Below are 12377 nucleotides of genomic sequence, written 5' to 3'. Positions count from 1 at the left end.
GCACCAGCGCCCCTTCTCCATGTTGACCTTGGTGTGGGGATGGCCACGGCGGCGCTCAGCCTGTCCCAGAGAGCTCCCAGCTCTGCAGCACCAGCTCTGGGGACCTGGCTGAAGTGGGACCCCCCAGTCCCCCTGGCCTGTGGGTGTCTGTGTGTGCACTGCTCGGGACATGGACCCCCTAGGGAGGAGCTGGGGTGGCCAGTCCCCCCCAAAAAGACATCATGGCGCATGGTAACTTTGGTGCAGGAGGGTTTTTATTGGGGGTGCCCAACCCCCAGGAGGGGGGATGAGAGGATTTGGGGGAACAGGGCAGGGGGCAGGGCAGGGCAGCAAGCCCAGCCCAGCCACAACCCTGGGGGCTGTGGCCCCTGGCCCGCCTGGGTGCCGCTGCCCCCCTCAGAGCACCTTGCCGGGGTTCATGAGGTTGTGGGGGTCCAGCGCAGCCTTGATGCGGCGCAGGGTGTCCAGCCCCTCCGGGCCCAGCTCCTCCCGCAGCAGCGCCCGCTTGCCCAGCCCCACGCCGTGCTCCCCGGTGCAGGTGCCCCCCGCCGCCAGTGCCCGCCTGCGGGACAGGGCGTCAGAGCACAGGGACACCCCCCGGTGCCCACGGCCCCCCGCGGCGCCCCCGGCCCACCTGCCCAGGCGCTGGGCGAAGGCGTGGACGCGCTGCGCCTCGGCCGGGGTCCCGGGCGTCGAAGACGAGGAGGCAGTGGAAGTTGCCGTCGCCCACGTGTCCCACCATGGGGCCTGCGGGGCCGCGGGTCAGGCGGGGAGCGGTGCGGAGCGTGGCAGCCCCCAGCCCACCCCCCGCCCCGCTGACCGGTGAGGCCGGAGTCCCGCAGGTCCCGCTGGGTCTCCACCACCACGTCGGGCAGGCGCGAGATGGGCACGCAGACGTCCGTGGAGTAGCCCTGGGCCGGGCAGGGCAGAGCCGTGGCACATGTGGCTCCGCGGGGCGCTGCCGCCGTCGCCCCCGTGCCCGGCCCTCACCTGGCAGCCGGGCCGCAGCGCCAGGGCGGCGTACCAGGCGCTGTGCCGCATGGCCCACAGCCGCCCACGCTCCTCCGGCTCCTCCGACCAGGCCGGCACGGAGCCGCCGTTCAGCCGCACCATCTCCTCTGCCGGGGCCGGGACCCTGCCGCGGGGCACGACGGGACCCCCCGCACCCCTGGCCCTCGCCCCCGCACCCCCAGAGCCCGCCCGCCCCGCAACCCTGGCACCGGCACCGGGCACCCGCCCGTACCCCTGGGACAGCCCCCGTTCCCTCTCCCTGGGCGCTCATCCGTCCCCCCTGGGACAGCCCCGGGTCCCCGGCCCCCCAGCAGACCCCCAGCCCACGCACCCACCCCTCACCCTGGTGACTTCCCAGGTACCACCCTGGGCACCCACCCCTGGTGTGTGTCCCTGTCCCCAGACCCGGGTGCCCGGCCCTCCCTCAGGGCACCCGCCCACACCCACAGGACCCGTGGACCCCGGCCCCCCAGACCCACGCGCTGGGCACCCGTCCCTTGCCCTGGGGACACCAAGGACCAACAACCCCCGCTGCTGGGCACCCGCGCCTTGCCCCAGGCACCCTGGTCACCCTGCCCCAGGCCCTGCACAGCCGTCACTGACGCCAGAGGCGTGGCGTGGCCCCCCAGCACTGTCCTGCTCCCCGCGACGCCGCTGGGCCCCCTGACCCTGGGCACCCATCCCTCCTCTGCGGGTGCCCACCACGGCCCCCACACCCAAGCACCCATCCCCAGCACTTGGCCCCCACACCGCCCCAAGCCCCCAGCCCCAGCCCGGTGCCATCCCTACCCGCCTGCCGCTGCTGCTCCGCCAGGCCCTGCCGGGAGCCGTGGAGCTCCAGGAGGAGCGTGGGTGCCACCGGCAGCCCCGTCCCGCTGTAGCGGCCGCAGGCATCTGCCATCACCTCGTCCAGGAATTCTGGGCGGGAGGCGGCGGCGCTGAGCCCGGCCACCAGCACCCGGAGCCCCGGCCCCGCGCCAGCCCCGGCACCCACCGATGCGCGCCACGGGCACGGCGGCCTGCAGCACCTGCACCGTGCAGGCCACGGCCGCCCGCACGCTGGGGAAGGTGGCGACGGTGGCGGCGACGGCCTCGGGCAGGGGGTGCAGGCGCAGCGTGGCCTGCGTCAGGAAGCCCAGGGTGCCCTCGGAGCCCACGAAGAGGGACGTCAGGTCGTAGCCGGCCGCGCGCTTCCTGCACGAGCCTGGTGAGCAGGCGCCGGCGCGGACCCCCCCGGCCCAGCTGGCCCCAGCGCCCACCTGGCCTGGCGCCCGGCGCCTGCGGTGTGCAGCAGGCGCCCGTCCGGCAGCACCACGCGCAGGTTGAGCACGTTGGGCCGCATGGTGCCGTAGCGCACCGCGTTCGTGCCCGAGGCGCCTGTGGCCGCCATGCCGCACAGCGAGGCATCCGCCCCTGGGTCTGCGGGGGGACGGGGGCAGGGACGTGTGACGGGGCCCCGTGAGCCCCCGTGCTGCCCCCGCTCAGCACCCGCGACCCCAGCCCCACCACACCCCCCGTCCATTGCGGAGACCACGGCACCTCAGCGGGGACCCGCAGCACCCCCGGGACCACGGCACACCTGTGGGCAGCTGCAGCACCTCTGGGACAACAGCATCCCCAGTGCCACGGGAATCCCAGCACACCATGGCCCACGGCAACCCCAGCTCCGCGGGCACCCTTTGACACCCCTGGCACCACGGCACAACCCCTCCAGTACCACTGCGACCCCAGCACCCCACGGGGACCTCCGCACCCCTGGCACCCCAGCCCCATGGGCTCCCCAGCAACCCCGGGGGCCACGGCACACCCATGGGCACCCTCAGGGGCCCTGGGACCACGACACCCCCGCGCCCCCGGGGACGCCCCGCACTCTTGCGGACGCAGCGCCCCCAGCCCCACGGGCACCCCAGTCCCTCCAGCACCCCCAGCGCCACCAGCCCTCCCGCTGTCCCCAGCACCCCCAGGCCTGCCCCCCGGCCCCGCGCCCCGCTGCCCACGGTACCGACGGGGAACCAGAGCCCGGTGCCGCGCAGGCGGCTGTTGAGGGCCTTGCGGGTGACGCCGGGCTCCACCGCCACCGAGAAGTCCTCGAGGCTCAGCTCCGCCACGGCGTCCATGCGGCTCAGGTCGAAGCAGACGCCGCCCTGGCGGGGGGCACCGCAGGGGCTGGGCACGGCCGGGCACGCCGACCCGGGGGGGGGGGCCGGGGGCACGTACCTGCACGGCGTTGACGCCGCCCTCCAGGCCGGTGCCGGTGCCGAAGGGCACCATGGGCACGCGGCAGCGGTGGCAGAGCGCCGCCAGCTCCTGCACCTGCCCCACCGCCCGGGGCCACACCACCGCGTCCGGGGGCGCGCAGCTGGGGGGCACGGCGGGGCACGGGTCTGCGGGGGGCGGCACCGGGAGGGGCCCTGCCCCGAGAGACCCTGCCCCGGGAGGGACCCTGCCCCGGGGGAGACCCTGCCCCGAGAGACCCTGCCCCGAGAGACCCTGCCCCGGGGGAGACCCAGCCCCGAGAGACCCTGCCCCGGGAGGGACCCTGCCCCGGGAGGGACCCTGCCCCGAGAGACCCTGCCCCGAGAGACCCGGCCCCGGGGGAGACCCCGCCCCGAGAGACCCTGCCCCGAGAGACCCGGCCCCGGGGGAGACCCGGCCCCGAGAGACCCTGCCCCGGGGGAGACCCGGCCCCGGGGGAGACCCTGCCCCGAGAGACCCTGCCCCGGGAGGGACCCTGCCCCGGGGGAGACCCTGCCCCGAGAGACCCAGCCCCGGGGGAGACCCGGCCCCGGGGGAGACCCTGCCCCGGGGGAGACGCTGCCCCTGCCCCGGGACCCTGCCCTGCCCGGCCTGGCCCTGTGCAGCCCCCTCCCCTGCTCAGACCCGGCCTCTCCCCATGCTGGTTCCCCTCCTCTGCCCAGACCCTTCCCCTGCCCGGACCCCTCCCCTCCCCTCCCCCCCCCCCTCCTCTGCCCGGACCCCTCCCCGCCCCAGCCCCCCCAGCCCAGCCCCGGCACCCACGCGTGCATGGACTCGTCGTGGCCGTGCTGCTCGCGCACCGCCAGGGCCGTGGAGACGTTGGGGGCCCCGACCACCGCCCGCAGGGCCGCCACGAAGTCGGGGGGCAGCGGGCGCTGGGGGGGGACGAGGGCCCCGTCAGGGCGGCGGCGGGGGCGGGGAGTCCGACCGGGAGGACCCTCACCCACAGGCGGGGCCGCGGCGGGTACCCCACACCCCGGACCCCCGCGCCCCCCGGACCCCCGCGCCCCCCGGCCCCACCTTGGAGCAGCAGCCCCGGCGCCACAGCGCCGCCCCCAGCCCCAGCCCCCGCCGCAGGGCCATGCTGGGCACGGGCACGGACGGCACCGGGCGGGACCTGCCCCCCCGCCGCCGCCCGCCCCCTCCCGCCGCCGCCGCCGCCGCCGCCGCCGCCGCCTTAAGGTGGCTCCGGCCGCGGCCCCGGGGCTGCGCCCAGCGCCCCCCCCGCCGGGCCCTGTGCCCCCAGCCCCGGCCCCCCCCGGCCCGCGCCGGGAAGGGGTCACCCCGCGCCCCCCCCGGCCCCGTGTCCCCGTGGGAGCCACGTGCTCCCAGCCCGGCCCCGTGTCCCCGCGCCCGGGTGTCCCCCGCGCCCGCCCAGGGGCCCCACACCCGGCCGGGGTCGCTGCCCCCATGGGGCCACATGGCCCCGCGCCCCCAGCCCTCCCGGCCAGCTGTCCCCACGCACAGCCAGGAGTCCCCACGCCCCCTGGCCATCTGTCCCCATGCCCGGCCAGGGGTCCCTGCCCAGACAGGTGTCCCCCATGTCCACCTGTCTCCATGCCCAGCCACGTGTCCCCCCCCATATGCATCTGTCCCCGTGTCCAGACTGGTGTCCCCTCCCTGCCAGGTGTCCCCACATCCATCTGTCCCCATACCCAGCCAGGTGTCCCTGGCCATCCAGATGTCTCCGTGGCCATCTGTCCCCATGCACAGCCAGGTTTCCTCAAGAGCCAGGTGTCCCCCTGTCCCCATCACTGCTCAGGTGTCCCTGCCCAGCCAGGTGGCCCCATATCCAGCTGTACCCATAAGTGGCCAGCTGTCCCCATGCCTGCCTGCCCATCTGTGCCCACTCCTGGCCTGGTATCAGCACCCAGACAGGTGTCCCCAGATCCAGCTGTCCCCATGCCCAGACAGGGGTCTCCACCCAGCCAGGTGTCCCCATACGCGTCTGTCCCCGTGCCCAGACAGGTGTCTCCCAGGCCACCTTTCCCTGTGCCCAGCCAGGTGTCCCCTTGTCCCTCTGTTCCCATGCCCAGCCACGTGTCCCCGTAGGCATTGATCCCCGTGCCCGGTCTGCTGTCCCTGACCAGCTAGGTGTCCCCATATACGTCTACACCCATGCCTGCCCAGCCAGCTGTCCCCATGCCCACCTGTCCCCATGCCCAGCCAGATGTCCACACCCAGCCAGGCGTCCCCATGCCCAGACAAGTGTCGCCAAGCCTCCCGCATGCCCCTGCCCACAGCCACCTGTCCCCCGGCTGCCCCGCACACCTCCCGCCCACCCCGCTGTGGCACAAGGACGCAGCACGGTGGGTGGCAGCGTTTATTGCCAGCCTCAGTTGGCCTGCAGGATGGAGTTGATCCAGCTGCGCAGCTTGGTGACGCGGGCGTAGACGCCGGGCACGTTGGGGTCGCAGGTGCTGCTGCCCCAGGAGACGATGCCCACCAGGTTCCAGACACCGTCCTTCTGGCACACCAGCGGGCCCCCGGAGTCGCCCTGCGGGCAGCGGGTGAGCGCAGGGGCTGGGGAGGGGGGCGCGGGGGGCACGGGGGGCACAGGGGGGCTGGGAGCACCTACCATGCAGGAGGAGGCACCGTCAGCACCGGCGCACACCATCACGTCGGCGATGCGGAACCCCCAGAACTGCTTGCACTGCGCGTTGGTGAGCAGGGGCAGGGCCACCTGCTGCAGCACCGCCGGCGTCTGCGAGGCTGCGGGCGAGCGGGGCGGCATCAGGGCCAGCACCGCGGCCGCGACTGGGACCAGGACAGGGAGGGGTGTAGGGAGAGGGATGTGCGCAGGCATGAGGACGAGGACGAGGACGAAGATGAGGACGAGGACGAGGATGAGGATGGGGATGGGGATGGGGACGGGGAGGGAGAGGAGGGCAGGAGCGGTTGTGGGTTGGAACTTAGGGATGGGGATGGGGACAGAGATGGGGCTGGGGGGAAGGATGGGTACAAGGACGGGGCTGGGGATGAGGAAGGGGACAGGGGTGAGGATGGGGCTGGGCCTGAGGCTGAGCATGGGGATGAGGCTGAGCATGGGGATGAGGCTGAGCATGGGGATGAGGACAGCGATGGGGCTGGGGAAGGGTACGGGGATGAGGAAGGGGCCAGGGAGGAAGGCAAGGATGGGGCTGAGGCTGCGCGGGGGCAGGAAAGCGCAGTACCGTTGGGGTCAGTGAGCCCCCAGCCGGTGGTGACACAGGTCATGCCCCCCGGGAAGTCATCAGTGGCCTGGGGCAGGCAGACGGGGGACACGCGGGCTGACATCCGCGCCGGAGTGGCCAGTTTGATCAGGGTGATGTCGTCACGGATGGTCAGCATGTTGAACTTGGGGTTCTTGAAGACCTGGAGCAGGCAGCACCGCTCCCAGCGCCTGCCTGCACCCTTGGCCAGGGCGCTGGGCGCCGGGGGCTCCCTGGGGACCAACAGGGACCCCGGGGGCCCGCGGGGAACCCAGAGGATGGCCCTGTGGGCCCTGGGCTGGTGGGGTCTCTGGGCTGCAGACCCGGCCCCTGGGGCACAGGGCAGCAGGGACATGGTGGGGACTCACAGGGACCGCAGGGAGCAGAGCCCAGGTCCTGGGCTGGTGGGGACACAGGGAGCAGACCCCAGCCCCTGGGGCACTGGGCCGTGGGGACGCCCCAGGGACACCAACAGGGACTCAGGGGCACCACGAGATGGGGCAGACCCCAACTCCCTGGCCAAGGCGTGCCCAGGGAGCAGGGGACAAGCCCCAGCACTGGTGGGTGCCAGGGAGCAGGGCCAAGCACTGGTCTCAGGAAGACGGGGCCACCAACGCGCCTGTGGCCCACCCGGGGCTGCTGCTGGCCGGGACCTCGGGGCTGCTCAGGGCCCCTCAGGGCAGCCCCCAGCCCGCGGGCACTGGGGAGCAGGGACAGCCCAGGTCACATCACCTGTGGGGATGGATGAAGGGGACCCTGGGGGCCTGACCCCCATCCCTGGGGGGTCCTGCGAGTGCGGTCCCAACTCCAGGCATGAGGGGGAGCAGGGACACCCCGGGGGACCCCAGCCCAGGAACGTGGGGCACCACAGACACCCCTGGGACCCTGACCCCCAGGACGAGGGGACCCGGACCCCCGGGGCTTCTCATGGTGGCCGTGGGACCCCCGCAGGCACGCGGCCCCCATGCCGGTGGTACCTTCTCGATGGTCAGCTTCTGCTCGTCAGGGGTGGTCGCGTCCTGGTCGTATGCGCCCACCACCACGGTGTCGGTGGTCCTGGGCACGGGCAGGCGCTGAGCACCGGGCACAGCACAGGGACAGGGGGTTCCCTGGGGACCCGGTGCACCCACCCAGCCCCGGGGCGGCCGGCAGCAGAGCCAGCACCTACCTGACGCCGCAGTGGGCAGCGGTGACCACCCAGTTCTCGCTGATCAGAGACCCGCCGCAGAAGTGGAAGCCGCTGTAGCGCTGGCGGGCAGAGCTGCGTCAGCACCCGGCACCGCCGGCACCGCCGCCGGCGTGCTCTGTGCCCGGCCCCCACCCCAGCACCCACCCTGCCCCCCCTTGGGCGCCCAGACACTCACCTGGAGGGACACCTGCCACGGCCAGGACCCCGGCACCGCCGGCTCCCCGTTGACGATGCGGTTGTAGCCGCGGATGACGGGAGTGATGGCGGGCACGCCACAGCCTGCGGGGCACAGGCAGCCGTGGGACGGGGGCTCCAGCCTCCCCGCCCCCCCGCCCCCCCCAGTGCCCCCCCCCCCCCAAGCCCCTCGCCCGCCCCGCCGAGCCCCGCAGCCCCACGCACTCTCCACGGAAAGGGCGGCACGGGCAGAGCCCGCCAGCGCCAGGCAGCTCAGCAGCCACAGCAAAGCCATCGTCACTCGTGGGGACAGACCCTGCCTGGGGCTCGGCGCCTCTTATACGCGCTGCTGGGCACGGCCCCGCTGCCGGCCTTCACACCACGGCCTCGGCAGGTAGCGTGGCACCGGGCAAGTGCCAGGACGGGGCCTGGGAGCGTGGCACCTGGAGCCAGTGGCCTTGGCTGGGGCTGTGGGACAGCACTGGTGGCAGCTGAGTGCTGGCTTCGACATGCTCCTTGGGCTGGTGCTTGGCCAGCTGTCACCAAGCCACGGGGTGGCCGGGGTTGGAAGGGACCTTGGAGTTCACCTGGTCCAACCCCAGCAGGGCTACCCAGGGACTGTTGCCAGGTGGCTTCTGAGTAGCTCCATGGATGGAGACTCCACAGCTGCCCTGATCCACCTGTGACAGTGCTTAGTCACCCCACAGTGAAAATATGTCTCCTGATGGTCAGAGGAAACCTCCTGCATGTCACATTGTCACCCTGTCTCTGGCCCTGGCACTGGGCACCAGAGGAAAGAGCCGAGCTCTGTCCCATTGCACCTTCCCTCTTGCCGTCAGAGATGGTCATGTCCCTTCCACACCTCACTGGACTCTGTCCAGTATGTCCCTGTCTTTCTTGTACTGGGGAGCTCAGCAGCAGACCCAGACTCCAGGGGTGGCCTCCCCCTCCCCAGTGCTGACCTTGGGGCAGGCACCCTCCCTTGACCTGCTGGCTGTGCTCTGCCTGCCGCGGCCATGGCTGCCGCTCACCGTGGCTGGCACGAGGCAGCCCGGTGCCACCAGCACCAGGGTTTGGGCTACAGAGCTCTACCAAGCGCTGCCCAGCTGCGGCATGGGGTCACAGTTCCCCCTGGGGCCAGGCCAGGAGTTGAGCGATGGCCGTGGTGCCGGGCTGGCGCTGTGCCAGCAGTCACACGTCCATGGAGCTACTCAGAACAGCCCCTGGGTAGCCCTGCTGGGGTTGGACCAGGTGAACTCCAAGGTCCCTTCCAACCCCGGCCACCCCGTGGCTTGGTGACAGCTGGCCAAGCACCAGCCCAAGGAGCATGTCGAAGCCAGCACTCAGCTGCCACCAGTGCTGTCCCACAGCCCCAGCCAAGGCCACTGGCTCCAGGTGCCACGCTCCCAGGCCCCGTCCTGGCACTTGCCCGGTGCCACGCTACCTGCCGAGGCCGTGGTGTGAAGGCCGGCAGCGGGGCCGTGCCCAGCAGCGCGTATAAGAGGCGCCGAGCCCCAGGCAGGGTCTGTCCCCACGAGTGACGATGGCTTTGCTGTGGCTGCTGAGCTGCCTGGCGCTGGCGGGCTCTGCCCGTGCCGCCCTTTCCGTGGAGAGTGCGTGGGGCTGCGGGGCTCGGCGGGGCGGGCGAGGGGCTTGGGGGGGCGGTGGCACTGGGGGGGCGCGGGGGCGGGGAGGCTGGAGCCCCCGTCCCACGGCTGCCTGTGCCCCGCAGGCTGTGGCGTGCCCGCCATCACTCCCGTCATCCGCGGCTACAACCGCATCGTCAACGGGGAGCCGGCGGTGCCGGGGTCCTGGCCGTGGCAGGTGTCCCTCCAGGTGAGTGTCTGGGCGCCCAAGGGGGGGCAGGGTGGGTGCTGGGGTGGGGGCCGGGCACAGAGCACGCCGGCGGCGGTGCCGGCGGTGCCGGGTGCTGACGCAGCTCTGCCCGCCAGCGCTACAGCGGCTTCCACTTCTGCGGCGGGTCTCTGATCAGCGAGAACTGGGTGGTCACCGCTGCCCACTGCGGCGTCAGGTAGGTGCTGGCTCTGCTGCCGGCCGCCCCGGGGCTGGGTGGGTGCACCGGGTCCCCAGGGAACCCCCTGTCCCTGTGCTGTGCCCGGTGCTCAGCGCCTGCCCGTGCCCAGGACCACCGACACCGTGGTGGTGGGCGCATACGACCAGGACGCGACCACCCCTGACGAGCAGAAGCTGACCATCGAGAAGGTACCACCGGCATGGGGGCCGCGTGCCTGCGGGGTCCCACGGCCACCATGAGAAGCCCCGGGGGTCCGGGTCCCCTCGTCCTGGGGGTCAGGGTCCCAGGGGTGTCTGTGGTGCCCCACGTTCCTGGGCTGGGGTCCCCCGGGGTGTCCCTGCTCCCCCTCATGCCTGGAGTTGGGACCGCACTCGCAGGACCCCCCAGGGATGGGGGTCAGGCCCCCAGGGTCCCCTTCATCCATCCCCACAGGTGATGTGACCTGGGCTGTCCCTGCTCCCCAGTGCCCGCGGGCTGGGGGCTGCCCTGAGGGGCCCTGAGCAGCCCCGAGGTCCCGGCCAGCAGCAGCCCCGGGTGGGCCACAGGCGCGTTGGTGGCCCCGTCTTCCTGAGACCAGTGCTTGGCCCTGCTCCCTGGCACCCACCAGTGCTGGGGCTTGTCCCCTGCTCCCTGGGCACGCCTTGGCCAGGGAGTTGGGGTCTGCCCCATCTCGTGGTGCCCCTGAGTCCCTGTTGGTGTCCCTGGGGCGTCCCCACGGCCCAGTGCCCCAGGGGCTGGGGTCTGCTCCCTGTGTCCCCACCAGCCCAGGACCTGGGCTCTGCTCCCTGCGGTCCCTGTGAGTCCCCACCATGTCCCTGCTGCCCTGTGCCCCAGGGGCCGGGTCTGCAGCCCAGAGACCCCACCAGCCCAGGGCCCACAGGGCCATCCTCTGGGTTCCCCGCGGGCCCCCGGGGTCCCTGTTGGTCCCCAGGGAGCCCCCGGCGCCCAGCGCCCTGGCCAAGGGTGCAGGCAGGCGCTGGGAGCGGTGCTGCCTGCTCCAGGTCTTCAAGAACCCCAAGTTCAACATGCTGACCATCCGTGACGACATCACCCTGATCAAACTGGCCACTCCGGCGCGGATGTCAGCCCGCGTGTCCCCCGTCTGCCTGCCCCAGGCCACTGATGACTTCCCGGGGGGCATGACCTGTGTCACCACCGGCTGGGGGCTCACTGACCCCAACGGTACTGCGCTTTCCTGCCCCCGCGCAGCCTCAGCCCCATCCTTGCCTTCCTCCCTGGCCCCTTCCTCATCCCCGTACCCTTCCCCAGCCCCATCGCTGTCCTCATCCCCATGCTCAGCCTCATCCCCATGCTCAGCCTCATCCCCATGCTCAGCCTCAGGCCCAGCCCCATCCTCACCCCTGTCCCCTTCCTCATCCCCAGCCCCGTCCTTGTACCCATCCTTCCCCCCAGCCCCATCTCTGTCCCCATCCCCATCCCTAAGTTCCAACCCACAACCGCTCCTGCCCTCCTCTCCCTCCCCGTCCCCATCCCCATCCCCATCCTCATCCTCGTCCTCGTCCTCATCTTCGTCCTCGTCCTCGTCCTCATGCCTGCGCACATCCCTCTCCCTACACCCCTCCCTGTCCTGGTCCCAGTCGCGGCCGCGGTGCTGGCCCTGATGCCGCCCCGCTCGCCCGCAGCCTCGCAGACGCCGGCGGTGCTGCAGCAGGTGGCCCTGCCCCTGCTCACCAACGCGCAGTGCAAGCAGTTCTGGGGGTTCCGCATCGCCGACGTGATGGTGTGCGCCGGTGCTGACGGTGCCTCCTCCTGCATGGTAGGTGCTCCCAGCCCCCCTGTGCCCCCCGTGCCCCCCGCGCCCCCCTCCCCAGCCCCTGCGCTCACCCGCTGCCCGCAGGGCGACTCCGGGGGCCCGCTGGTGTGCCAGAAGGACGGTGTCTGGAACCTGGTGGGCATCGTCTCCTGGGGCAGCAGCACCTGCGACCCCAACGTGCCCGGCGTCTACGCCCGCGTCACCAAGCTGCGCAGCTGGATCAACTCCATCCTGCAGGCCAACTGAGGCTGGCAATAAACGCTGCCACCCACCGTGCTGCGTCCTTGTGCCACAGCGGGGTGGGCGGGAGGTGTGCGGGGCAGCCGGGGGACAGGTGGCTGTGGGCAGGGGCATGCGGGAGGCTTGGCGACACTTGTCTGGGCATGGGGACGCCTGGCTGGGTGTGGACATCTGGCTGGGCATGGGGACAGGTGGGCATGGGGACAGCTGGCTGGGCAGGCATGGGTGTAGACGTATATGGGGACACCTAGCTGGTCAGGGACAGCAGACCGGGCACGGGGATCAATGCCTACGGGGACACGTGGCTGGGCATGGGAACAGAGGGACAAGGGGACACCTGGCTGGGCACAGGGAAAGGTGGCCTGGGAGACACCTGTCTGGGCACGGGGACAGACGCGTATGGGGACACCTGGCTGGGTGGAGACCCCTGTCTGGGCATGGGGACAGCTGGATCTGGGGACACCTGTCTGGGTGCTGATACCAGGCCAGGAGTGGGCACAGATGGGC

General features: G+C 72.6%; 3 protein-coding genes across 5 annotated transcripts; 1 reads left to right on the top strand and 2 right to left on the bottom strand.

Moving 5' to 3' along the window:
* Positions 1-236: 236 nt before the first annotated feature.
* Positions 237-4391, bottom strand: LOC121097926 (probable D-lactate dehydrogenase, mitochondrial). Its single transcript, XM_040615362.1, is given in 12 exon segments — positions 237-562; positions 635-690; positions 692-747; positions 821-911; positions 991-1118; positions 1801-1929; positions 2006-2205; positions 2271-2430; positions 3014-3155; positions 3229-3370; positions 4030-4142; positions 4288-4391. Coding segments are annotated over 12 exon segments (1446 nt in total). The 5' UTR covers positions 4351-4391; the 3' UTR covers positions 237-396.
* Positions 4392-5602: 1211 nt separating this feature from the next.
* On the bottom strand, positions 5603-8116 carry LOC121098013 (chymotrypsinogen 2-like). 2 transcript variants are annotated; one of them, XM_040615540.1, is made up of 7 exons: positions 8047-8116; positions 7823-7926; positions 7627-7706; positions 7436-7514; positions 6441-6621; positions 5846-5979; positions 5603-5764 (listed from the first exon to the last, which is right to left on the bottom strand). In XM_040615540.1, the coding sequence occupies exons 1-7, from the start codon at positions 8114-8116 to the stop codon at positions 5603-5605; spliced, it is 810 nt and encodes a 269-aa protein (XP_040471474.1). The 2 variants fall into 2 exon arrangements, with proteins under 2 accessions (XP_040471474.1, XP_040471476.1); XM_040615542.1 differs by having other exon boundaries at positions 8068-8116.
* Positions 8117-9364: 1248 nt separating this feature from the next.
* On the top strand, positions 9365-11876 carry LOC121098007 (chymotrypsinogen 2-like). 2 transcript variants are annotated; one of them, XM_040615529.1, is made up of 7 exons: positions 9365-9413; positions 9554-9657; positions 9774-9853; positions 9966-10044; positions 10858-11038; positions 11500-11633; positions 11715-11876. In XM_040615529.1, the coding sequence occupies exons 1-7, from the start codon at positions 9365-9367 to the stop codon at positions 11874-11876; spliced, it is 789 nt and encodes a 262-aa protein (XP_040471463.1). The 2 variants fall into 2 exon arrangements, with proteins under 2 accessions (XP_040471463.1, XP_040471462.1); XM_040615528.1 differs by having other exon boundaries at positions 9365-9434.
* The last annotated feature ends 501 nt before the right edge of the window (positions 11877-12377 follow it).

This window comes from Falco naumanni, chromosome 15, assembly GCF_017639655.2.
Source record: "Falco naumanni isolate bFalNau1 chromosome 15, bFalNau1.pat, whole genome shotgun sequence".
NCBI classification, from domain to species: domain Eukaryota; kingdom Metazoa; phylum Chordata; class Aves; order Falconiformes; family Falconidae; genus Falco; species Falco naumanni.
This window is presented reverse-complemented; position numbering and strand designations above follow the sequence as displayed.